At 39.9% G+C, this 25,202-nt stretch overlaps 4 protein-coding genes across 5 annotated transcripts; all 4 read right to left on the reverse strand.

Annotated features, from left to right (window-relative positions):
- Nucleotides 1–430: 430 nt before the first annotated feature.
- On the reverse strand, nucleotides 431–8,871 carry mtdha (metadherin a). Of its 2 annotated transcripts, none has more exons than XM_085262536.1 (12): nucleotides 8,329–8,871; nucleotides 7,521–7,619; nucleotides 7,156–7,267; nucleotides 6,768–6,929; nucleotides 6,447–6,509; nucleotides 6,048–6,221; nucleotides 5,044–5,121; nucleotides 4,587–4,658; nucleotides 4,365–4,492; nucleotides 4,162–4,272; nucleotides 3,978–4,077; nucleotides 431–3,093 (listed from the first exon to the last, which is right to left on the reverse strand). In XM_085262536.1, the coding sequence occupies exons 1-12, from the start codon at nucleotides 8,695–8,697 to the stop codon at nucleotides 3,026–3,028; spliced, it is 1,536 nt and encodes a 511-aa protein (XP_085118662.1). In that variant the 5' UTR covers nucleotides 8,698–8,871; the 3' UTR covers nucleotides 431–3,025. The 2 variants fall into 2 exon arrangements, with proteins under 2 accessions (XP_085118662.1, XP_085118661.1); XM_085262535.1 differs by having other exon boundaries at nucleotides 5,044–5,127; nucleotides 8,329–8,866.
- A 1,415-nt stretch (nucleotides 8,872–10,286) lies between these two features.
- On the reverse strand, nucleotides 10,287–15,553 carry rrm2b (ribonucleotide reductase M2 b). The gene is made up of 9 exons (XM_085262617.1): nucleotides 15,418–15,553; nucleotides 14,699–14,863; nucleotides 14,394–14,510; nucleotides 13,961–14,094; nucleotides 12,745–12,839; nucleotides 12,489–12,622; nucleotides 11,423–11,527; nucleotides 10,881–10,994; nucleotides 10,287–10,782 (listed from the first exon to the last, which is right to left on the reverse strand). The coding sequence occupies exons 1-9, from the start codon at nucleotides 15,448–15,450 to the stop codon at nucleotides 10,630–10,632; spliced, it is 1,050 nt and encodes a 349-aa protein (XP_085118743.1). The 5' UTR covers nucleotides 15,451–15,553; the 3' UTR covers nucleotides 10,287–10,629.
- A 218-nt stretch (nucleotides 15,554–15,771) lies between these two features.
- Nucleotides 15,772–18,847, reverse strand: LOC146549280 (nuclear transport factor 2-like). The gene is made up of 5 exons (XM_085262104.1): nucleotides 18,710–18,847; nucleotides 17,262–17,382; nucleotides 17,099–17,170; nucleotides 16,831–16,929; nucleotides 15,772–16,047 (listed from the first exon to the last, which is right to left on the reverse strand). Exons 2-5 carry the CDS (start codon nucleotides 17,364–17,366, stop codon nucleotides 15,931–15,933), a joined length of 393 nt encoding a protein of 130 aa, XP_085118230.1. The 5' UTR covers nucleotides 17,367–17,382; nucleotides 18,710–18,847; the 3' UTR covers nucleotides 15,772–15,930.
- A 105-nt stretch (nucleotides 18,848–18,952) lies between these two features.
- bloc1s4 (biogenesis of lysosomal organelles complex-1, subunit 4, cappuccino) lies at nucleotides 18,953–24,896 on the reverse strand. The gene is made up of 5 exons (XM_085262924.1): nucleotides 24,498–24,896; nucleotides 22,769–22,840; nucleotides 22,571–22,672; nucleotides 20,923–21,057; nucleotides 18,953–19,983 (listed from the first exon to the last, which is right to left on the reverse strand). Exons 1-5 carry the CDS (start codon nucleotides 24,837–24,839, stop codon nucleotides 19,885–19,887), a joined length of 750 nt encoding a protein of 249 aa, XP_085119050.1. The 5' UTR covers nucleotides 24,840–24,896; the 3' UTR covers nucleotides 18,953–19,884.
- Nucleotides 24,897–25,202: the final 306 nt, after the last annotated feature.

Consider the following 25,202-nt stretch of genomic DNA (forward strand, 5'->3'; position numbering starts at 1 on the left):
CTTTTTTTGAACCATCTTCTGTAAACCCTAGAATAGTTGGTTGGCACCACCAACCATGTCACGTTCAAAGTCACCTTTCTTCCCCATTCTGATACTCATTTTGAACTTTGACATCTCATCTTGACCATTCCAACATGTGTAAATGAGTTACCGCCATGTGACTAGTTGATCAGATAGTGTTAATGAGGAGTTAAACAGGTGTACCTAATAAAGTGGCCAGGGATGGTATGTTTTCGCATTTGGTTAATTTTTACATATTAAAGAAAAGTGGCAAAGCAGCTGTTTAAGGCACAGGTAATCGATCAAATCAACAATACACTTCACATGAGAATCTCATGTTAGGAGAATCTTTTTAAAAGAGTTAATAACACCAAAAACCTTCTTCACGATATGAAGGGAAGGGAAAAAAAACATTTCCATGACAATGTGATACAAGCACTTCTCATTTAATTTTCATCTTTACCAAACAAACATAGAAATTTCATTTTTATCTCCTCATTAAACAAAACCCTTCACAAAAAAACATTTCCTAGAGACAAGTATATAAATACGTTGATTGAGTCATCATCATATTCATCAGTAAAAATTTAACAAAAGGGCACCTGAAACCACAGTGACATATCACTTTATCCTCTGCAATCTACCAGGTCTACCAACAACTACCACCATCAGCTGATCGACGCCTTGATGCACTACATCTCACAAAAACATGGTAATGTCCCCTTAAACTGGATGCCCACATGAAAGCTGCAATTCGTCTCCATACAGAAAGCTATTACAGTATAGATACTGAGTGGTACTATGAGTGGACCAAGTACTAACATTTAAAGCAAAAGTTTGATCACTTTATCTCATTCTATTATCAAAGTCATGCAAAATTAAATCAATTCTGACACCAAAACTTGCAACTGGATGGAAACTATAAAAAGGACTCCAACGCACTTTCTATACAACTACAAGTTAAGGCAATGGAATTAAATTCCTTTTATATATGTCTGTAATTCTGTGAGTGTATGTATGTGTGTGTGTGTCTTGTTTAAAATCAAATAGATGTGGAGTTAAAGCTGCTCCACGTCATATCTCTAAGTATATCCTCATTCTCAGTTTAGGTCAAAAACATTTAGCCCATCACACATCTTGGAACAAAGGTCCAAACTAAAAAGATTAAAATAGTTCACAATATGCAAAAGATGATAAAAACATTTCTTCAAAATCAAAAGGAACCAAATACAGCCTTTTGCACAGTGCAATTACAGAACTGGAAAAAGCCCTTACAATCTGTACATATGGCATGGCTTTTTCTAGCACAAAAGTGGAAGAAATGTTTAAAAAAAAAATCACAAGAGTTCAGAAGTGATCATTAGGTATGGAAAAAAATCTAAATACAATCCAGTCAGATAAAAGACAGACATACTCAGGGCGATATTGTTTATAAAAGTACAGGGATTACACATTTGTAGTCCTACTGCAGTATAGTTTAATCCCACTAGTAACTTCACAATACAGTGCCTCCCGGTGGTTCATATCAGTTACTGCAGCCTAGATGTACAGTTAAGTCTCCAATGGGGATCCAGAATCAGTTATTTAATATCAAAAATCCAATCTGTCATTCAAAAAGACTATATATCATATCATTTACTAACTTTCAGCCTCCCAACATTTCCCTTCTGACACCCTGAAGCTCAGACAGAAGTGTTTTCATTTATTTGTAGCAAAGCTGGGTTTTGTGCATACAGTTAGACAGGTGTACAGTTAGGAGTTGGACAGTAATGGCTGTGCTTCTATGGCTAAGATGCCTTTCACACCAGTGTAACTGACATTGACCACAGCTGCCACTCATTCAGTCATTAAAAGCACAAACTACACACCCTACAGCAGAGTGTTTTCACTCAAATGACAGAAATATTAGACAAAAGAATACACAAACCTATCTCAAAACAATACTCACATGCCATATGTATGCTGACAGAGCCGTGAGTTGTGGTTCAGTCACGCAAGAGTAAAAAACAGGACAGCAGCCTCTTTTTAGGGTTGCCTGGTGATTGGATTTATTTAATATTTATGTTGGTAACGACTGCAAGTAGTTGTGGTGACCAACTGGTCGCCCAGAAGTTGAGCATGGAACACCCTCAGCCTCTGGGCGACCACTTTCATTCGCAAATGTGTCTTCAAACAAACATCATTATTCTCAGACAGATTGCTGAAGGTTTTAGAATGATGTTGCAATTAATCCAAGTCAGTCTGCACTGATGGCGATGACACAACTCTTTCCAGTATAGGACTTGACTAGGCTGGTTTTCACCTGGTTGTATTCCTATATAAAAGCAAAGTTGCCAAGTGCCTATATCATTTTGCAGCTACATCACTGTCCTGTAGCACCCATCAGTACCAATCAATGTGTCTAATGGTAGTAGTCACCTGAACACCCTTACAGCTCTTAATGACGGATGTCACATCAAACCCAGTATAAAGAGCAGGAGTATCTTAATCTGTCAGTGTACATATGGGCATGTGAGTGAGATAGGTATATTTCTCTGCTCCATAACCTTTCAATAACTCATAGGGGGCTGCTGCACAGAAATCAAAACAAAGTGCAACACTGTGTGGAACCAAAAAGTGTGGTGTTCTGGTAAAAAACAGAAAAGAAAAAAAAAAAATCACAAAAGAAATAAAAATTTAAAACCCGTTTTATTTTTTGGGGTTAACAATTACATACACTCTCAGAGGGGGCAAATAAAGTCTCAAAACAAAACACCTTTGCTGTCATTAAATATGTACCTCCACTAAAAGCCCACCTCACCCCAAACTCCACTCTGTTTGCAGTATAGCAAATAGTGCAAATTAGTTAAGTTTTCAGTCCATAGGACTACATTTCATCTCTGAATTTCGCCAAGCAGGTGATACCTTCCACCTGTTTACTTTTTTGTTTGTGAAACTGATCTCTGAACTGTGTACCTGGTAATTATTGCATGTGACACGTTTAACAATCATTTGCATATGCTTTGTCTGGACCTGTGAGGTGAATTCATGTCTCCCTTCGGACCTTTTTCTTCTGGGAGAACTTCGGAGGCTCCGCAATCTGCTCTGACCTCTCTGCACGGAGATGAAAGAAAAAAAAAAAGTTTTTCAATTGAAATTTAAGGGCATCCAGTTACAGAACATTTCCTCAAACAAAAGTAAATTCAACAGTGTTTCAACAATGTGTATTATTCGGTTTTCACACGTGCTCTGAATAAATGATCTGATTGACTGAACAGCATCATGTGGGATGACTAACAATACACTCAGCGGGTCTGCATGTTTCCTGTGTGAGTACATTCATTAATGTAGAGACAAAGGAAAAGGCTGCACAGGCTGCTAAAATAACCCTACCGTAATTACAAGAAGAGCTGGACAGAGTAAAACAGAAACGGTCTTAGATTTTTTTCTTCAAAAAAAGTCAACCAAAGTTAAATCTTACATTTTCTTAACTTGGGACTTTTACAGTGTTGGGCCAGAAAAATTTCAGTATTATTAATTTGTCACATTAACGACGTGTCATTATAGTAAAGTTGACCAAGTGTCTTTCCAATGTAAGCTAAATCTCTCCTAAAGTTTAAATGAGCTGCCACTGTCAGTCTGGGTTGCTGTGGGAAAGCAGGGTTGGCCTGTAAGGCAGGGTTAGGAGAGGTGTGTTGACAAGTTGGTGCCGCCCTTCTGGCAGCTGTAAAGAAGTACTGATTAGTGCATCCGATAGAACAGCAACTCTCTGGGATTTTAGCTAAGTGAAACTGAAAGATGTTCAATGGATGGCTGGAGGGCAAAGGACCGCAGTACTGCTTTTGCCCGCCAGGTGGGCGTGATAACTATGAAATAATGACCTTGGGTATATACCCACAGATAGTGACTTGCGTTTAAATGAAACCTAAACAAGCCGCTCTTAGAAATGATTACAACACAGTGAACACAGATTTGGAGTCAGAGATGTTGAAACCTACTCTGAGTGGAGGTTATGCTGGCATTCTGCCTTTTGGAGGGCAGTGCAGGAAGCTCTTGGGGTTTGGGTATTGTGTTGACTACGTGCGCCGTGCTCACCGTCTACAACCCAAGAAATGATTATATTACAACAGGTTAAATATTCACTTGAAGACCTGATTTTATCAGCTTGGTTTGGTTTATTACCTGAGCGTCAGATGCAGCCTCCTCTTCTGTTTTCTTCTTCTTTTTCCTCTTCTTTTTCGATTTGGCTTCTCCGCCGGACGGATCCTCTGTGTCCCTCTCATCCTCCAACACCTGACGCAACAATAAGACATACAGATCAATTTATGTGAAGCCTATAATAGAAACAATACAGTAAGAAGCCAGAATTAAAACAAAACAAAAACCTTATTGGGGACAGGCTGTTCTTTCTGCACAGGAGCTGGTGTCACCAACACGGGGGGCTCTTCATAGTTTCCCCAATGCTCCACTGGGGCATTCCAGTCAGAGCTGGGATCTGCTGCTGCCATCCCATCTAAAAAAACAAATCACACAATACAGATGGAAGATAGTTAGATGGTAAAAACCTGAAGAATCTTTTTAGGAGGATTTGATGCATAGCTACTTACTGAATCCTGACCATTCATCATTAACCTTAGGGCGGCTTGCCCACTGCAGATCCACTGAATTTGAAATTGGATCTGTATGAGACAGAAGGTTATTTGTTCATTTATTTATTTTAATGAGGGACGTAGACTCATTAATCTAGCCATGACAATTATCAATCAATCAATAAGCATCCACACTGGAAGCGATTAATCGCCTTGAAGCTGATGGCTGGTTGCTTGCAGACATTTCTGTATCTAGTTGCCTTGGTAACCCTGTAATGTATTTACTGCCAGGTCACATGCCAATCAACGGCATCACGAGCTTTCATTGTTAGTCACTTCAGTTCCGTCATTTGCAAGCCTTATCCTGGGTCCCGCCCACTCTGTGCTGGCAGCAGCACTTATTTTCCCGAGTGTCACCGACTCGCTTCCAGTGTGGACACAGCTGAAAGGTCTGGTGTGTGACTGGGTGACAAACCTGTGGTGTTTAGTCCCAGCATGGAGAAGGACACTGGGCTGAGGTCAGGCTTTATCCGGCCATCAATGCCACTCCACGCTGTTGCTGACAGCACACAGAAAGACAGGTTATGCTGGTGGAATGCAAACAAACTGCAGCGGAGATTAAACGTTAACAGCATGGTTTCTAATATGAGGCTGGAGTATCTTGTCTTTTTTCCACTGGCACGTTTTCTTGAACACCTCACAGCATGAAATCCAGTCTCCTGGAGATAAAATAACTAAATAAATCAAAATCACATTATACACAAAGAAAGGTCTACTCTAGTTTTACCAAACATCCTGCTCAGTTTCATGATAAATGCACTGTGTTTACCTTGGCAGGCTTACAGTGAGCTTGACATCCACAAGGTTTGTCTGACAATAATCCATCAGGACAAGCCGGGTTATTACTTGGGCTGCCCTTGTTGAGGCAGCAGTTAACTCAAGTTTAAATTTTCAAAGATTTAACCTGCTGTCATAGCTGCTTACTAAATGTTAGCTCAGGTTATAATTTCATTAACAGACTGTCTTTATTTTCACTACACCCTGACCTTATGTCAGTGGTGCCAGTGCTGTGACAAAGCCAGTTCTGTCTCAGTGTCTTCTGAGAACTAGCCCACACTTGGAAAGCATTAAGAAATGATCTTTACATAGAATTTAGAGGATTTGTGGGCTACATCTGCCAATTATTGATGAGTTTCTTGCAGTAGGGTCTCTCACAGCCACTGAGTTTAAACTGCTATGCCTGCGCCAGCTTTTCGACCTGGTTTTATTCTCTCTTCTGCTGAAACTGATGCTAGATTGACCACCAGAATCTGCACTAGTGGAAAAGGGGCAAAGGTCATTTCATTTCATTATCAGCTCTAATGTTTCGTGCAGAGAGAAATCTCCTCCAGTATGTTCAGTCTAGAATCTCTTATGTCATACAAACTATTAATATCTACATTTGTGGTGTAAAAAGGTTCACTCAGATCTAGATGGTACCTTGTGACTCCTGAGCCCACGGCTGGGGTTCTGGCTGGCCCCTGTAATGTGTAGCTGCTGAGATAGCACTCCACTTGTTTCCCTCCATAGTGCTCATCTGACCTGGGATCTTCAAGGACATATCATTCCAGCCTCCACCATTGACCGAAGGTTCCTTCCTCCAGCTGGAGGAAACTGAGGGAACATGCAAACAGGAAAGACCATCAGAGTCCCTCAGTAACAGTTTTGTTCAAAATATGTCACAGGAGGGGAGTTCAGACCAGTTCACTGACAAGAAAACAACACTTACGAGCAATATTGAAATTTCACTGGACTGAGCAGCTTGAAAATCACCTCTGTGATACCTTAAAACTCTGAATAAGTTCACGTTTAAGAGAGCCTCATAAAAAAAGGGTTTACCTTTGTCTTTAACGGCTTCACTGGCTGTATCTCCCTTTCCAGTGGTTCTTGAATGAAAAGACTCTGAAACAGGGTTGGAAACAGGGTTATTACCACATAATACTGTGTGATAATGCGGGTAGACTATATATCAAAATTGCATACTGAATATGCTACCTTCTTCTGTCATTTTAGAATAAAATACATTTGCCTTAATGCACTTAGTTGCTGCAATGTGACTGGCTCATTAGATACTTGTGTTAATGAGCACCTCAACAGGTGTAGCTAAAAGAGTGGGTGGTGACTATATTTAAACATAGTGAATTCCTTCTACATGAATACCATGGTTTCCTCTGTTCCTCTTGTTAACTGCTGCTGGTACAGTTGCCTCCACGTGCGTTTTTGATGCTTCCACACTTCCTGAACCGCCAGAGTCCTCAGGACCCTTTTCCTTCCTGCGCTGCTGCCTCTTTTCTCGGTTACTGACTTTTGTCTCCCACACACCTGGATGACACACACATACATGCACCCCAAAAATAACACGACATTCTAAGGGAATGTGGTATATATCGGACTATGAAGGATATTTGCTCATTACTATATTTTAAAGAGTCTGGCTGCAATCAGAATGACAGGACATGCATGAGAAGCACATTCTGCATAATATTAAAATGTCCTTTTGAAAATGAGAAGCTATTGTGACATTTCCGCCTCAACGGTTGAGCTGTACCGTCATCAGGTTCCTTCCCATCGTTTGAAGACAAAAGCTGAACTGGTTTCACATCTGTCTTGTTCTTCTTCTTGTTCTTCTTCACCTGCACCGGGGCTTGCACCTCCGGTTTCTGTGGACAGAAATAAAAGAACAATCAAGTTACCTCATAATAACAACTTTACTGCACTTAATGTCTTTTATTATTTATCATCCCAACAGTAGTCTCCAAATGTATTTTTTCACTGCACAGAAGTGGAGTTTTAGCAGTATGTCACCAGTAATACAACTATCTTGCAAAACATCAACAAAACTGAGCAATTCAGGGAAATGCTGCGCCTACTCTGCCCACCACTGGTTTCACATTTCCTTAATTTTGATCATACCTTCTCAGTTTTGATCTGTGCTGGCAGCTTAGAAACTGCCTCAGCCACTTTAACTTCCTCTTGAGCCACAGTCACTGGCTGCCCATTGGACTGAGACTTCTGGAGGGGTGAAAAGACACAGATAAGAAACATACAGCATGACAACCCAGAAAAACAGGGAGTGCTAAAGAAAATATCAACTTACTTAAAATAAAAACGACAGTTTTTGCGTCAACACTAAATTATTAAGCCTTATATGACTGGTTAATAACACACTTATTGTCTGTTAGCTTGTTTTAAAAGTTATATTTAACAGGTTAAACAGATTATCGCTTTCTAAATACGAGCTTCAAAGAAGCGCGCCTGGGTTGCGGACGTCTTTAAAACCATTTTCACTCATCAAAGCGAAAGTTGAAGCTTCAGGTGGCTAACGATGACGTATAAACTAGCTAGCTAAACAGGAGTATCAGGTGGTTGCAAACACCGATAACACCTTCCCTTTCTTAATAAAATACCCTACCTTCATCCATATGCAGTTAGATTACGGGTTTATTTTTGTCACTTGTAAGTGGGTCGTGGAATTGTCCCTAGATGGCCTAATTTGTGCTGTGTAAACAAAGTATACGACGAGCTATACGACCGTCAATTCATACATGCCAGGTAGCTAGCTGGCTAGCTAACGCCAAACTTAACCGCTTTTGTTAATAAAATAATAAAATAAGTGTCTAACTGAACTGTTTTGCAGAGGGAGCACTTAGGTTAAGGAGTTAAATGAACACCCGCGCGTGTTGTGACTGACTCGCTGTGATTAGACGGCTCGGTACGGTACCTTTTCTACCGTTTTCTTTTTGTTCTTCTTCTTCTGCTCTTCTGGTTTGGCAGTTTTAGCGAAACCGGCCTTGAGGGGCTCACCGCCGCCGCTGCTGCTCCTGCTGCTGCCGTGTGTGACCGGGGATCCTCGCTTTTTCCCGGCGAGCAGCCCGCCGCAAACAGCGGCCCACGACAGACTGATCAGCAGCAGAAGACCCGCCGCGGCCGTGGACAGGATGACCCACGTCGGGTACAGCTCGGGCTTCAGACCCAAGTCAACCCCGAATCGAGCCCGAACATATCCCTGTCCCGAAGACAGCAGCTCCTTCAAGTGGCTGGAAAGCAGCTCGGCTTTCTCCAGCGCAAGACCTCGCAAGTCTCCAGCCATCTTTCAAAATTGCGCATACACTAGCTGTAGCTATCATTTCCAGCGCCCGTGCTAACGGAGGAGTGGCTAATCTAATCTGACTGTTAACATCAAGGCTACAAACAGCAGCATATCAATACTACATCTGCTCAGTATTAAAAAGCTCACACTCACAGGTTTGTCCAGGACAGCATCATGCACTTACACGAGCCGCTCTGTAAGAACAGGAGCTTTTCTGTCTTACCCATGAATTTGAAAATTACCCATGCACAAAATACTAAAACACATATGCTATATAAATGACACCTGTCCTGAGGTTAAATGTACACGTAGTTGTTGAAAAAGTGGTTCCAAACAATTATTTAAAAATACAAAATAACAACTTAAAAATATAACAACTAAAATCAGTTACAACCCACTTTTTCTGCTTTGTGTTGATAGACTCTTGTAATTGTTAAGCCTTAAAAGAAAGAGATAAAACAGTGAGACGAAAAAGAAGTGACACAATCCAGTCAGGTGTTAACTCCAAAAACATTAAATCTTTGACAAATTTTGTGTTTATCCGATCTTTATGTCTAGATTGTGTCACTCTAACCAGTTTAACCCACATTACAAAAAGACAACAAATAAATTTTTTGAAATTTCTTTCTTTTATTTCATTTAACTGCATTTACCCTTCACTTTCATGCGTTATTACATTACACAGTTCACGTTTTATTTCTGAGAGAACACTAATATTAGCACTGATTTGCAACCCAGCTGCTCGAAATCCCGTGAGTGCACATATAAAACATTACTGTACAAACATGTTAACAACATACCGAATATTATTAAACAATACACCCGTGGTCCTGAGTATTTTGTTTGAGTTAGACTTATGTCATAATCTGTGAATTTAAAAAAAATCCATTCATCCATGTTATCTTGTGCAACACTGTTACTCTAATATTAACCCTGGTGCTTTATAATTTGAATAAAATAACCATAAATGTTTTTCTTAGCTCACAAGGGAGTAATCTATTGCCTTTGTAGCATAGTTTCAATTATTTTCTGAAAAGTGTACAAAAAAATGTATTCAACAAACACTCAAAGATAAATACTAAAATTACAAAAAAAGGTAGGTTCTGAAAGTTGTTTAAATGAATGAAACTGTATGAATATTTAGTATGACGGTGATTATCTTTAATTTAAAGGTTAATAATTTCTAAAACAATATTTATAAAGTCCACTTTTTCATGTCACAGCATACAGCAACCAAAGTATTGCATAAAAAGTGTAGCTTTGATGCCTGAGCTGAAATAATTTTCTTTGGATGGTTTATTATTTGTTCTTCTTACATGCATAAAAGAAATTTAGAAAATAAAGAGTCCTTTTTGAATTTTTGAAGCCCACATTGTCCACCAATCATAAAATGACCCACATCACATTTATTTCTTGTCACCTACATTTGAGAATAAGGCTGTTGTTGGTTCTCAGCTGTACAAACATTTACCTCTTGCATTCATTTACAACACCTACACATATTTGGCAAAACATTTTTTATTGTATTTTAAAAGTTAGAAAATATTAAAGCAATTTGCCATAGAAACAAGCAACACGAAGCAGAAAAGTAAAAATATATTCTGTGTTTTTATTATCCACAATGCTCAGTGAGGAAAGAAATACTATTTATGTCACCTCCCTCATTATTTTATCATGATGGCAAAATGTTGATGCTCACCCATTCTACTTATAAACTGTACTGGTTGCTAAATAATTCTCCATCTCTAATACAAAACAAAAAAAACATCCCAAAAAACAATAACAACAAAAAAAGAGTACAGCCTTCACTTCGTAGCACTGTATCAGTATTACAGTAAGACTTGAAAACCTCTGTTGTATAATAACTGTATGAAAATAAATAAATAGGTTGACCGAATGTAACAAATTTACAGTAACATGCCATGTCAGTTTTTAGAAGTCTGCGTCTAGTGTGAATTCACCGTCCATCATGCTCGACATGACTCCGAATCTTTGATACTCTGCCACCCGTTTCTCAAAGAAGTTGGTTTTCCCCTCGAGTGAGATAGACTCCATGAAGTCAAATGGATTTTCAGCTTGGTAAACCTTGGATTAAAAAAAAATGAGGAAAAAAGACAAAAATAGGTTTAATTTCACCCATTCCGGTGTGCAGAGGGTTTTGAACGAATGATTATTAGCATTACCTTGGTCAGTCCGAGATCAGTGAGAAGCCGGTCAGCCACAAACTCGATGTACTGCTTCATGAGGCAACTGTTGATTCCTATGAGATCTACTGGCAGGGCCTCTGTGAGAAACTCCTGTATATGAATAATAACGATTAGTGACTCATAGCACTGGTACGACCTATTAAGATTTTATTGCTTCAGAATGTCATGCTGTAAAGCAGCGGTGGGAAACTCCAGGCCTCAAGGGCCGGTGTCCTGCAGGTTTTAGATATCACCCTGGATCAACACACCTGAATCAAATGATTAGCTCATTACCAGGCCTCCTGAGAACTGCAAGACATGCTAAGAAGGTAATTTAGCCATTTAAATCAGCTGTGTTGGACACATTTAAAACCTACAGGACACCGGCCCTTGAGGCCTGGAGTTCCCCCACCCCTGCTGTAAAGCTACAACTGATCCACTGCAATGTGAGTTAGTGCAGACAAAATGAACAGGAATATGAGGTGAATAGCATTTAATAAGCAAGCATATAATGTATGTAATGTGTAGCATTAGCTGACCTGTTCGATGCTAACAGCTTTGGTGATGATGTCTCTGACTCTCTCCTCTGATGGCTTTTTCACCAGGTAGCTATACAGCAGGCAGGCAAAGTTGCAATGCAGACCCTAGCAAAGAACAAAAAAACATGTCAGAACAGCTGATCTGAAAAAATGTGTATTCATGGTGTACTTAGTCCCAGGTTTATTTTAGGAGACTTGTGTTTACACAACAGCATTTATTACATCAGCTTGATCTCAAGGAAGAACAATGATGGTCATGGTTGATACAGCACCCCCTGGTGAATTGTAAGAGAACTGCATGTCCAACAACTACTATTTTGTAATTGTTAATTAATAGGGTGATGATTAGTTTCAACACAGTGAATGCTGAGTGAAAGAAAACCGGGTGTCAGCAAGATGTAAAAGCAGTGTTTTCAGAGTCTGCCACCATACAGTCAGCATAAATGACCAAAAACTTGTTATATTAACTAGTTAGTTGATATGAGGCTCTTGATTTTTTATAACAATAAGATATTTTGAAAATCTGACTCTCAAAACAGCCAGTGCAGAGCTGCAGTTGTACAGTGTTTGCTATAACAGGGAAATATCTGTCTGAGGGCATTTTCCAAAGAGCGAGGTGAATGTGCAGTCATGACTCTGCTGCCAGCTTTGACAGTATATTGGTGTTTATGATTGCTGTTTAATCTTTCATGTTTATTCTTATCATTTGACTTATTTTTAAAGACCAATGTTGTCTTTACAGCATATATGAATTATACAGCTCTTATGAATTTGGCCGCTGAGGCTGCTGCACAAAGTTAAGGAGTCATACCAGTTATAAGCATGACAATGCAGGTAAGGGCAGACATACTGTTTCTATTTCTGAAGGTTTTCCACAGCAGACAAAGCTAGATGGAAAACACTCTGTGCTACGCTGTCATTTGGAAAGGAATAATTACATAGATGCCACACCTCCATTTTAAATATGAGCTGCTTCTCTTACCCACAAGTATGTCTGATTCGCTCACAACTCAGGGATACTTTCAACACATCAGAACACATATTTTTGTGCGTGAATTAGTCTCACCTCGTCCCTGCTAATGAGCTCGTTGGAGTAGCTAAGGCCAGGCATTAACCCCCTCTTCTTCAGCCAGTAGATAGCAGCAAATGAACCAGAGAAGAAGATGCCTTCCACAGCTGCAAAAGCCACAATCCGCTCCCCTGGGGCACAAACGTCAAAAATGACTGTTAAGTGATCAAACACGAGGTTCCTTCTAGGACAGTTTGATGTTATATTTAGTTTTCAGTTGTCGTGTTTTTGTCAAGTTTTGTTTCTCCCTTACCAAATGTGGATTTGCTGTCGTTTATCCACTGGAGGGCCCAGTCTGCCTTCTGTTTCACACAAGGCATGGTCTGAATGGCATTAAACAAATAGTCCCTAAAACACACAAACATGAAAACACATGAACTAAAGACTTTTTAATGTGTAATTATACTGTAGTAACAATATGTAGGGAATAGTTTATTTTGTTTGTCTTTAATCAAAGACACTCAGGAACAGGGTAAAAATAATGCAACAAGACTCATGGAGTTTGCTGAGTGTTTAGACTTAAAAGCATCTGTAAACAGTCTGTTGATGAGTGACGTTTGTTGTTTGAAGGCACATCAAAGTTGCTGCAGCTGGGAAAACAACGGCAGTTACCGCAGAACGGTCTCGACTTAACCTGTGACAAACAGGTGCAGGAGTCTGTTCCAGAAACCAGGCTCAGTGAAAACTCTGAACACCTAATAAAGGTAACTTAAACAGTGGATCAGTCACCAGGTAGTTGCCTTTCTCTGACCCTTTCCCTCCTGCTGGGCCTGACACAGCTGTCTGACAAACTATTTAGTTTCCTCATTCAAAGCACAAACTGGAGAGCACTCATTTGCCTACGTTTACGTCTTTAGACTCTCTGAACATGCAGTGAACTATTTATCAGCTTTTAATCTGTCAGTGAGACAAGGCTGCAGTCTGAATATATTCTGGAAGCATTTCCTGTTGAACTGCTTACATGTCTTGAAATATAATAAATAAATGCTGCCAAACAAGACTTTTTAAAACAGATGTAAAACATTCTTACTAGGTGAGACTGACTTTACAATCAAAGATTAATTACAAGGCATCTTTAATGCATGCTTTCATGGTGCTACATGAATAATATTTATAAGCAGAATGTGATAGGATTCAAGTTTTATCATCCATTATGAAAAAATAAAGCTGGGTAAATGATGATTTGCTGGACTTTGCTGAATAAAATCTGACAGGCTGTGTATTAACTTCCTCAACTTCCTCTTTTTGTTCTGTAAACAACACACTCTGCGTTGAAATTTTAGGTCTACTGTATTTAAACCCCAGGTGCTACAGTTTGTTGTAAATCTCCAGAAAGTTTACAAAAGCAACTCATACAGAAGCGGGTTAAGGATTCATACTTTCATTACAACATAAACACGACACAAAAACTATTTTCCGACTTGCTAAAATAAAAAATAAATAAAACAGAGCCACCACGAGTAACTGACCTCTCCTTCAGGTCCCTAATGTAAGTGTTGATGAGCATACTGTACATCTCTGAGTGGACAGTCTCTATGAGGATCTGAAAGCTGTAGAAGGATCGCGCTTCAGGGACCTGCACCTCCTGGCTGAACCTCTGCACCTGTTGTGTAGATTAAAAACATTTGCGATGAAGCGTGCAAGTCCCACAAAACACTTGAACCACAGCAAGTTAAAAAAAAAAAAATTTAGAGTGCCATCTGCATTTATGTTAACGCATCAAGTACGGTTATCTTTTGATAGCCATTCTTGATGTGTGACTTCATTTTTGAGGGCTTCTAGTAATATCAGTTTCATTAATTTTGCAGTTCAGCTGCCAATGCATCAAATGAGCTTGTTCTCAATCTACATGCAAAATATATATTCTTGAAATTTCTTTAGAGGCCTGCAAACTAGTCTCACCAGGTTCTCATTGACGATACCGTCGCTGGCAGCAAAGAAGGCTAAGATGTGGGAGATGAAGTGTTTTTCCTCTGCCTTCAAACGGTCCCAGTGTGCCAAGTCTTTGGATAGATCGACCTAAAAAGAAAAAAAACCCATCAAAAGCACACCTGTTTCAGTTCCTTCATTTCATGTGTGGATATCAATATGTGCACAGTGGAAAGTAGCAGCAGCAGCAACTGTCAAAACCTGATGGTTAGACATTGTTGCATTCAATATTTTCTTCCTAAGATCACTCAGTAAACCACTCAAAGTACAGTACCCACCTCCTCCACGGTCCAGAAAGAGGCCTGGGCCTGTTTGTACATCTTCCAGATGTCTCGGTACTGGATGGGAAAAATGACAAACCGCCTGGGGTTCTCTCGGAGCAGAGGTTCTTCCTCCGTCTCCAAGCCATTCTGGCAGGCTGTATCATCTTCTCTGAAGCCGTTCTGCAAACAATCCTTTACATTTAGTTTGGTGTCTGTCTCGTTTTTGTTGCATTTTTGACTCCTAGTCGCTGTTTCTCTCGCTCCACACAACTCGTTTTACGGATTGTCCCTTTACTTACAACACGGAGCACTGCGCTTGCGCGTTAACTCATTACAAAACAAAGGACATAACATTAACGTGTCCACTTGAAAAACATAAATGAATAAAGCAAGATATTTTTGGTCGCCTTCCATACACATTTTAAACGCTTTAGTTGATTTATTTATTTATAGTCGTTATTTCCTTAACCTCAAACACCGTGACTGACAGCTAACACGAGCAGGAAAGCACTTTCACAGCTAAAACTTGCCGTAAACTCTATTATTTGTCACATTTAGCTAAAAATATGCTTTTCCGAAGCTACAAAGGCTTTAGCTCCCCATGTTTCAATAAAGGGTAAGGTTACTACACAGCTACAAACCTACAGTTACACAACCGACGTCCTCGATACACACAGTAACAATAAACGTTTAAGCTAGCTGTGCTTCAGGCCGATAGTAATGAGCTCCAGTACCTGAGAAGATGACTTTTTCACCGTCGGAGTCATTCTGAGGACTGGATTTGGGTTTTTTATTTAGCTAGCTTGTACTCGGTGCCATAACCCTGCGGACGTAGTTGTAGCTCTGTTGATTTGACACTTTAAATCCCCACATACGGGGGTATAGCGCCCCTAGCGGAAATACTAAGAAGTTCACCTTTAAAACAACACGTGGTACGGGTAGCACGATAAAACTTCCGAAAATGACTAATACCGTGATTTTTACCTACTCATCTCACTTGCACTATTAGACATCAAGCAACACCTATGAGTAAAGAGATTAAACTAAAAAAAAGCTATTTGTTACAGGAAGGCAAGACAAAACTGTAGTTTAGAGTAATAAATTCTTTATTTGAATAGAAATGTTATTAATACATGCATTGTAAACACCAAAAAAATGTGGAATATCTTTCTAGAAGTGGCAGCATGACACCGCAGTGTGAATTCAGAACTGGATACAAGTGAATGTGAACCTACTAATCCAAATCACTACACTGGTATGTTGTGTATCCCCAGTCGAAACACATCATTCGTGCATGCCCACGCACAGTTTTGGGATTTCAGCATAAACACTTGATGGAAGGCCATCGGTGGATCATCATCTACCTGTTGGAAATAATTAACAGCAAAATCGTGAAAAACTAAAACTGTAATGTTGGCAGGAATATAAACTTAAATCACATCAGCATAACTCATTAGGACTCTAAAAACACTGCAGTAATGATAATAAAGCACATTGTATTGTAATGTAGAAGCCATACATGTTGTTCAGAGTTAACATACAGAGTAAAAACAGCAGACCCACACACACTGGTAAGAAGTTCTCTATCAAACACTTAATGAACTGCAACACATCATTTATCTACATGCTCTTCAGAAAGTGAAACAGTCATTTGTACTGGGAAAGTGCAGCCTGCCACAGCCAGACTATCATGAAAATAAACATAAAACTTCCCTGCCACCCTGCATTTCACTGGATTTAAAAATGTAACTCTTCCAACCACAAGGGGGCAATCTACAAAAGCTGCTTTCTCAGAGAGAGTAGTATTGGATCCCAACACTCAAAACAATGACACCTGCAGGTCTGAATGATGATTTTAGAATAAAATGTAAATGTTATTTTTTTTGTTTGTTTTTTGGGGTGAACAAGGTCACATGATATACACAATGCCACTGATATTTGTTCCTCCTCATCTTTTCTGACTGAGCACAAATTGGGTAAAAAGACCCATTAGTGAGAACATTTTGTGTACATTTGAATAAATTCTGACCAAAACTGTAGTCGGAGAAGTGATTTTACTGCAGATGCCTTGACATGGTGTAAGCTCATCAGTCCTTCAGCCAGATGAATAAAAAACATAAAATAAAATGTGAAGAATCATAGAATACCTGTAGCTGTCCAAACACCATGATGAGGATACAGCTGTCTACTGTGGGCTGGAAGTCCTGTTCTGTGATGATGTGCTTAATGCGCTTGAAAGGCAAGTTCTGTGAATTGTGAACAATATTATTGTTTAGACTGATGTGCTGATGAAAGGAGAGGCGTAAAAATATTATTAATAAATTCACAGACACAACATAACCTGGATTAGAAGCAGCATTTATGGAGTTTCTTTGTGCATGCCGGACCAACAACCTGCTAAAACAAGATACTTACTACTAGTTTGCCAGTTATAGCTTCTCTCCCCTGAAAAGGTGATCCTTCCCACGTCAGACAGGCATCAGGAGACTGCAGAAACATTTTTTCTTTCATAACTATAGGCTCAAAATATTTTTAACATCCAGCGTGATGGAACTGAATAGACATCTGGAAAGCTTACATAAAGGTTACCCAGTCCCATCCTATTGGTATTGTCAAACTGGTTGTAATACTCCTGGACAAAGCCCTCTCCAATCTTTTGCCAAATTTCTTTCTCACAGGCCATGTTTGCAGCTTTGGATCTGTAAAAGAAGACAAGCTAAGTAAAATAAGTCAAGAAATGAGAAGAAACTTGTGTTTATTATTTACACTTAAATAAGACTTTTCTGGTGTCTAATGTGACTTAAACAAAATATGTATGTAAAAATGAAGGGCCAGTTAAATGACTATCTTAATGGACAGCCTTTTGAAATTGCCAACAAAGGTACTGTCTAATTTAACCCTGCATTTAATGTATTTATATTATTACAGACAGGATTACTTCAGATGTTTGTCACTGTATTTTACAACCTCAATCGCAAAAAACTTATACATAAAAGGAACACAATAAAACATATTTAATGTTTAAACTCAGAAAAAAAGTGCCATTGTTAAGAAAAGGGTACATAAAATTGCAATTGTGAATAAAATACAGCCTTATGCGGTTTGGAAATCACTGTTTGCATTTTGTTTGTGTTCACATTTTACACAGTGTCCCAACATTTTCAGAATAGGACTCATATTTTATTGATTTACACACAATTTCTTATACCATTTTGTTACGTGTGTTGTGTTTAACCTAAGTTTAAGCTGCTGTAACAAAGCAACTTCCCGACTTTGGAGATTTAAAAAAAAGAAAGAAAATATTATCATCTTAAATAAACTTTATTTTCAACCACTGCGAAGGACTGCAGGCAGGATGTAGATGAGTGTCAGGGGTGACTTGTGACATAAACATAGAAGAAAAAGTTAAAGGGAAGGTTTACAAGATGATAGTGAGACCTGCTGACAGAAAGACAGGAGTCTGAGCGGAAGATGTTAAGATTTTCAGTGGGAGTGAGCAGGATTACAGATGAGTACATCAGAAGGACAGCTTAAAAGAGGCATGCTTTTACAAAAAAGAAAAAAGAAAAGAGCCCCACTCATATTTTAAATGAAAAAACAATGGGTTGCCTCTCGTGCTGAAGGATACAGATGTGACTGCACAGCTGGGGGCAAAATGAGGCCTGCTTCTTTAAGTGGTGTGGTTTCTTCGTGCTAAAGTTTCAACCAGCTGCAGCGACTATAGCAAGAGAAGCAGATTCAAGTCTATTGGGAGTTAACCAAGTTGCTGTCCAGGTATTTTCAGACTAGTTGAGATTAGTTAACGCAGTCGGGATTAAGCAGAATATAAATCGGAGCTGTCGCAATCCTGCCGTTTGTTAACCAGAAACCCAAGCTGCGGTCTCAAAGTTTTGGCTAGCCTCTGCTGCCTTTACCGAGAACTGTTTTTAAAACCTTTGTCTCCACATTAACCTCATTAAACTCGTGTCAACAAATCCTCAGTAACCCGTCATCTTCATTAGACACTTGACTCAAAAAGTACTTTACCTTGTCCGCTATTTTTGCTTGCTTTTTTTTTCTCCAGCAGCAGACGTTTCGGCGTGGGGAAACGAATCAAAACGAGGCGACCGGAGTTCCCGCTTCCTCCGACTTGTGACTAACGCGTGACGTCAGCACAAGCCGCCCAATGAGAGAGCCTCGCAGTTCTCCGTCAGGAGCTTTTCCTGCTCACCGAGTCCCACCCTCTAAAACACTAAAACTCAGGATCGCATACATGAAACAGAAACGAGCTTGTCTCAAATATTTTTTAATGATTATCTCAAAATCGTAAACCAAATACATACATGTAAAATTAAACATTTTTAATATCTAATTTGGCAAGTAATCAAAGAACCAGAGCTGAAGCTGTGACCATTATTGGCTAAACTTTGCAAGAAAGGGGCCGCACTGCATTAATCTGTTAGGTACTGTTGCTCCCCTCTCCATGATGAGGTCCAAAGTTCCTCTTCTTCGTATTTAGACTGCAGCTTCATCACTGGCACAAAACATAATCAGCAAGTGACAACTAATCTATAATGTGCTTTTTTTCCTAAAAGGTGCAATCAAAGACGTAGCCTCGTGTCAGAGAGAGGCAGTAAGATAAGGCTCGAAATAAAGTGAATACTTTGAAATGGAAGACGTTAAATGCTTAACAGGATAAGATCAGTATTGCTCGGCGGGTGGGGGTGTAGAAGAGACAAAGAAATACAGCTCAGTTCATAACAGCGTGCAGGTCTTTACAAACACTATCAACAGGAATGTAAGTCATAAAAACAAAGCTGGGTTATTTCTCTGTGTATTATTTGAAGATCTTATTGTACCTTCTATACAGTGCTCTACAGGCGAGTGGGACGACTTTGTCCTCCTGACTTGCCACAAATTTAACATCTTACATTTTCTTCACCATTAGTGAAAACAAAACCAAAGACCCATTCAGGCACTTTAAAAATAATTTTGCTACAGTTCAGTGTTTGTTGCTGCCAGGGAAAGGACTTTCAGGAGCACAGATTGTCTGCACCCACTTGACTTCCAGTGACTTGTTCAGAAAGGCTGCTATTGCTTTGTTGAAGCCACTGCACCAATAGATCCTCCTTGCAATAGGTGGCAGTAAAAGTCATCTGTGCAGTTTGGCCCAACAGGCCTCTGAGGTTAGAACCGAGTTATGTTTTGAACGTTCAAGCGCGTCACTGTTCCGGCTGTGACGTGAAATAATCATCTGTCCGAAACACGCTGGGGACTTCTTGACGCTGATGTGGTGCTGGTCGTCTTGGACTGGCTGGTTTCTGAAAGCAAAGAGACAAAAGTTAAAAACCTAATAAATGAAGTGTGGTTACAACTGCTGGGGGAAACCTTAAAAAGAACACTGACTCCGCAGGCATGATGCTGTTCTTGAACACCATCAATCTTAATCAGACATATAAATAAAAACACTGTGGGTGTTTTTGTTTTTATGAAATCTGAACCTTTACTCATAATGATCTCAATGAAGTCTGGATAGTGACTACAAATGACCTGGGTGGCCTTGATCCCAATCTCTGGACAAACAACAAACGTTGAGCAAATCAAATTCTGTGTGGATGCAACTGAGGTCACTAACGGCAGATCGCCAGTTTCCTCCATGATCGTGGTGGAGGCAGTCAATTTTTTTCTTTTTCAGAGGCAATAAATGGCTCAGCAGATATTTCACTGTCTAAAAGGAGAGCACCTAATATTTCCCCAAATCTATTTCATTCTATCCCATTTAGACCCAATGTGGAGAAAGTGGGCAGGGCATGTGGTTTTAGCCATCAGCAGCATTTGGGATCCTGGCTAAATGCATCAAATGCATCTCGGGATAGATGCATTTGATGCACAGCTATGGGTCTTTTGGGAGATTTTTTTTTTTAATCCATAAGCATTTTTCGACTTCTCCTTCTTTGTAACAGAAAAGCTATGAAGACAAACCTCACTCCCTTTGCTTCATTCCAGTGGAAAAGTACAACCAAATAAAGTATGATATTAATTTAAACATTGTGAAAAGTGCTGGTTGTTACAAGTAGCAGCAAAAGCTCTGGACTGCAACCGATTATTACAGTACATTGCTACAGTAAGAGTGGGCAGCCCACAGCTGAACTAGTTTGGGAACCTTCTAAATAATAAGTTTTTGTTTAATCCTGCAAACACCAAACTCAGTGGATAGTGGAGAAAATTTATAATTCACAAGTGCAGAAATTGGCTCTTACGTTTAAGAAGCCTGGGACAGTCATTGTGCGGAGGATCTTCTTGAAAGCACCCGGTAGTGTTCCTAGCTCTCCCTCTGCCTGTGTGACCTGCTCCTCCATTGCGCTGACATTGGCTCCCACCATCTTTACAAAGGCCTGCAGACACAACAGCATATTTAAGATTCACTACAAAAGTTACAATATTCAATTTACCTGTGGTTGGCAGACAGAAAAGACAGCTGACACAGCTACGCTTTGTCCCCAGTCAAAAATGACTGTGCTGTTACACCAATGATGGACTGTTACGTTATGAAGCAGACATGCAGATGCCGACCTTGGCTCCACAAATAATTGTAGTCCAGTCTGACTCTTTATTACAAATCAGGAAATATTAATCACATTTTGCAATGAAAAACAAAAACAAATGTGTCTTTAATTTTAACTATAGATTGTGATAGATAATTTTTTAATATAAAAAGGTTTATGCAGTTAATATACAGTCATGTGAAAAAGGAAGTTTACACAGCACTCTATCCACTTCTATGAAAAACTTACAAACTTAAACTTGGCGTGCACCACCTGAGATAAGGGCTGAACAATGAGCATAAGAACACCGTTATCGCTTCAATAGGAATTATGAGCCCAAGTAGCTGTCAGGTGATAAAATGCACTTGATTAACTGATCATCAGCAAGTGTGAGCACCTCTGTAAAAGCAGTTTGGCAGTTTGCTGGACTGTAACACCGAAGTGTGAGTCAACACAACCTTCTCAGGAGTGGACGTCCCTGAAAGTTCACCTTAGGTTTGCAAAGTTGGATATTCGAAAGTACTCTAGAGTCAAATGTGAGGCCACCTGTTTGACAGCTAAAGCTTGGCTGAAACTGGGTCATGCAACAATGATCAATGATCCCAAGCACAGCAGCAAATCTACAACAGAAAGGCTGAAAAAGAAAAGAATTAAGGTGCTGCAATGGCCCAAACAAAGTCTAGACATCAAACCGATTGAAATGCTGTGACGGGACCTTAGAGAGCTGTGCATAAATGAATGGCTGCAAACTGATAAAGTCATACAGAAAATTATTACTTCAAGTTATTTCTGCTAAAGGTGGTTCTACAAGTTGCTGAATTATGGGATGCACCTAGTTTTTCACAGAACTGCATAAGTTCCTCTGAAAAATTTCACATGACTGTTTATCATGAAGTAAATTTTATTTTTGTCTCATCACAAGTTACCTGATGAAGACATTTAATGACATTCAGCTGAAGAAATCGTGAGTATGAACTCAAATAAACATAGTTTTTGCAAATAAGGTCCCCTTTGCTGGTAGATTACCAGACATTTGAATGCATGGTAAGCTTTTACATGAGGAACAGGAACTAATACTTCTACCTTTTCGGTACACGAATGAATAAATAGAGGAAATAGAAAAACAAACAAGTGGCTCAGGGTCTCCATTTGTGAGGATGATACTTTCTGTATTTAATTATGAATAAAAACACTGCACACAAATCAATATACATCAACTCACAATCACGCATTTCATATTAGAGTTGTTAATGTTGCTTGCAGTTTGGCAGGATGCCTCTCTGAGGAATCCATGTGCATTATAAAAGCGGCAAATGAATATTTTATACAAAATAAAATGAACCGTATGAAACAGTCGCTTTACCTCCAGCTTATCAATTCTTCTGTATATCTGTCTCATTTCATCAGACTTCTGCTGGATTTGAGGTAGGTTTTCATTCACTATCTGCGAGGTATCGTTACGGATCTGTAGACAAAACAAGACAGAATATCAGAAGCAAATTATCCGCGTAATCTAAAACATGAGATGTAAGACACACTTTTATATTCTGACTGAGCTTACCATATCCAGCATTCCAACAAACTCATCCACTCTTGTCAGCATCTCTTCCAAGCTTTTCTCCAAGCACAGGATCTATATAAGACAATGATTTTAAAGTAAGGGTCCCAGAGTGTGTGAAATATGTCATAGGTATGCTGCCCACACACAAGCTTCAATACGTTTAGACTGCATGGCCAAAACACAGCAGCCTTTGTGCTCCTTCTTCAGCTTCTCTGTAACATGCCTTGTATCACGCATATCCACTTAAGACTCAAGTCACATGGCTTGGGCTTGAATCAGTTCTCAGGCCATTCTTCTAATGACTTTTGAAGTGACATGAAAAATCCCACAACCCAGTTTTGACCTTAACAGCAGTTACTCGCACCTTCACCCAGATTCAAGCCCCTCGAGTTAGAATTAAAAGCTTGTAAATATATGACTTTTCAGAAACTTTTCCTGCCATCAGATGCTCTAGCAATCATTCTGGCAGCAGCGAATCATCTTTGTGGTTTTCCTCCTGCCTGGCACCTCCATATTCAGCATCCTTTGTCCAATATATCCTCTATCCCATCTCTACACATCTCAAACTCTAGCCCTTCAAACTTTACTACTAAATTCCTCAACCTGCGCTGTCCCTCTGAAACACTTGTCCATTCTGCTCAATCCCAGTGAAAATCTGAACATCTTCAACTCTGTCATCTGTCTTTTTTTTGGGGTCAGAGGCAAACTGAACAAACCATAAATCATAGCAGCACCTCGCAAATCTTCTTTTACTTTTGCTGCTATCCTCTTGACACTTGTCTCTATCTACTTCCCCCATACTCTCTTCCTCACCTCACTTGTGCCCTGTCCATCGCTTTGGATGGTTGACTCCAGATATTTAAACTCATCCACCTTCACGATCTCTGCTCCTTGCAGCTTCACATTTACACTTTCTCTCTCATTCACACACATGTATTCTGTCTTGATTTCATTGACTTTCATCCCCTTTCTCCCCAGAGCATACTTCCTGTTGGTTAATGGTGAGGCATAAGTCATGTGAAGGCCAGATTCGACGTTAATGCAATTTAAAAAGTAAGCTTCAATGTTTGCGAAGGTCTACTTATACTGGTGTTTCCCCTTTTTCTATCAAAGTTCATCAGGGGCTAAATTGTTACTCCAGCTGCTGTTCTGACAGCCTATAATTTTTTGGTTTGAGTAGAGTCCGTGCAGGTACATGTCTTTTTGGGGCTGCATATTTCTTGTGAGACTCATTAAACCCAGTAAAATGTGGGCCACTGTCTTAGTATGTGGTGCTGGTGGACCGCACTACGCCAGTGCACTCGTAGAGCATTTAAAACACAATTCTTTCTACTTTGTACCTGTTTTTGAAATTAGTTGGCCTAATTTGGGACTTCCGACATAAACCTCTGCAATACATCTTTACAGGCCAGCTGATGTAAGAGGAAAGCCAATCCTATCACTACTTTCGTGTCGCCTAGCAACTGTCATTGCCAACACCGTCCTAGTTACTGACAAAAGCAACGTGAAACTTTCTTGTACCGTAACGTTCTTGATGTATAAGAAAATGCTAGGTAGAATAAGACATATAGTCCTTAATGGAGACGATGTAAACCAATTTATTTGGTACTCATAATGAAAGTGGAACACTTCGTTTACAGGAAGACTGTGTAGGGCTGCTGCGGTACTGACAGTCAAATCATAAACAAAGAGCTAAACATAGCTTAGCTGCTGATATAACAGCACGCACCTCGTCTCCTGCTGTCGCCCTGATGTAGGAGGAGTAGCTGAGCGCGGTGTGCCTCAGCACCTCGTCGTCCTGCTCTGGGTCGTGCTTGTCGGTTGTCCCGGGCTCTGCAGCTTCATCGAGGCTCGGGCTTTGAGAAATAACGTTAGCTGCTCCTGCTACTCCTGCCCCCGCCGCTGCTCCAAAGCTGGGGCTCTGCGACACCGTCCCGCTGCTGAGGATTTCGCTCACCATCGACAAACTGCTCGCACTCTGAGAGACGATTCCGCTGTCTGTGCTGATCTCAGCGCTGGACTCCTCCAGGGGAGACAGCAGGCCCACCCTGTCAACCCGTTGATGGTCCATGTCGCTTGTCTTTCTGATCTACTGCCGTGTTTTGCCTTGTCAAATGACTAGATCACGTGTGTCGCACAATGGACGGAAGCTCGTAAGGGACAAAGGTGTTTTTAGTGCAGCAGAAAACGGAAAATGTAAATAAAGAAAAATACAATATAAATAAATAGAATATAATGGAATACATTCTCAATGGTGGATACAAGCGCCATTTATTTGCATGTCTGCCCCTTTGGATTCATGCATCAAAATGAATAAATTCCATTAGCCACTTGAGTTTTAAAAATGTCAAAGTTTTTCAGTTTATTTCCCATCATTTTCATCTTAGGACACGGCAGTTTTACAACAGAATTCCAACCACTGGATCAATTTTAG

This window comes from Mchenga conophoros, linkage group LG22 (assembly GCF_057382185.1).
Source record: "Mchenga conophoros isolate Kocher_MC1m ecotype Shallow Benthic linkage group LG22, M_conophoros_male_GT1.1, whole genome shotgun sequence".
NCBI lineage: Eukaryota > Metazoa > Chordata > Actinopteri > Cichliformes > Cichlidae > Mchenga > Mchenga conophoros.

Bases quoted from the DNA above. Each gene is read 5' to 3' on its own strand.
- mtdha (XM_085262535.1), bottom strand. From the start codon at position 8,697: ATGGCTGGAGACTTGCGAGGTCTTGCGCTGGAGAAAGCCGAGCTGCTT. The intron at 4,493-4,586 runs GTAAGTAGCTAT...TTGTTTTTTTAG, and splicing joins TGATGAATGGTCAGGATTCA to ATGGGATGGCAGCAGCAGAT. The intron at 3,094-3,977 runs GTAGGTTTCAAC...ATCTCCGTGCAG, and splicing joins CAGCATAACCTCCACTCAGA to AGAGGTCAGAGCAGATTGCG.
- LOC146549280 (XM_085262104.1), bottom strand. From the start codon at position 17,366: ATGGCCTGTGAGAAAGAAATTTGGCAAAAGATTGGAGAGGGCTTTGTC. The intron at 17,171-17,261 runs GTAAGCTTTCCA...ATGTTTCTGCAG, and splicing joins TGGGACTGGGTAACCTTTAT to TCTCCTGATGCCTGTCTGAC. The intron at 16,930-17,098 runs GTAAGTATCTTG...CACAATTCACAG, and splicing joins CTATAACTGGCAAACTAGTA to AACTTGCCTTTCAAGCGCAT.
- bloc1s4 (XM_085262924.1), bottom strand. From the start codon at position 24,839: ATGGACCATCAACGGGTTGACAGGGTGGGCCTGCTGTCTCCCCTGGAG. The intron at 22,841-24,497 runs GTGCGTGCTGTT...TGTCTTATATAG, and splicing joins GGGCGACAGCAGGAGACGAG to ATCCTGTGCTTGGAGAAAAG. The intron at 19,984-20,922 runs GTAAGAGCCAAT...CTTTGCTTTCAG, and splicing joins CTGTCCCAGGCTTCTTAAAC to AAACCAGCCAGTCCAAGACG.
- rrm2b (XM_085262617.1), bottom strand. From the start codon at position 15,450: ATGACTCCGACGGTGAAAAAGTCATCTTCTCAG. The intron at 12,840-13,960 runs GTCAGTTACTCG...TGTGTGTTTTAG, and splicing joins ATTAGGGACCTGAAGGAGAG to GGACTATTTGTTTAATGCCA. The intron at 11,528-12,488 runs GTGAGACTAATT...GTTCTTTGCTAG, and splicing joins AGCTCATTAGCAGGGACGAG to GGTCTGCATTGCAACTTTGC.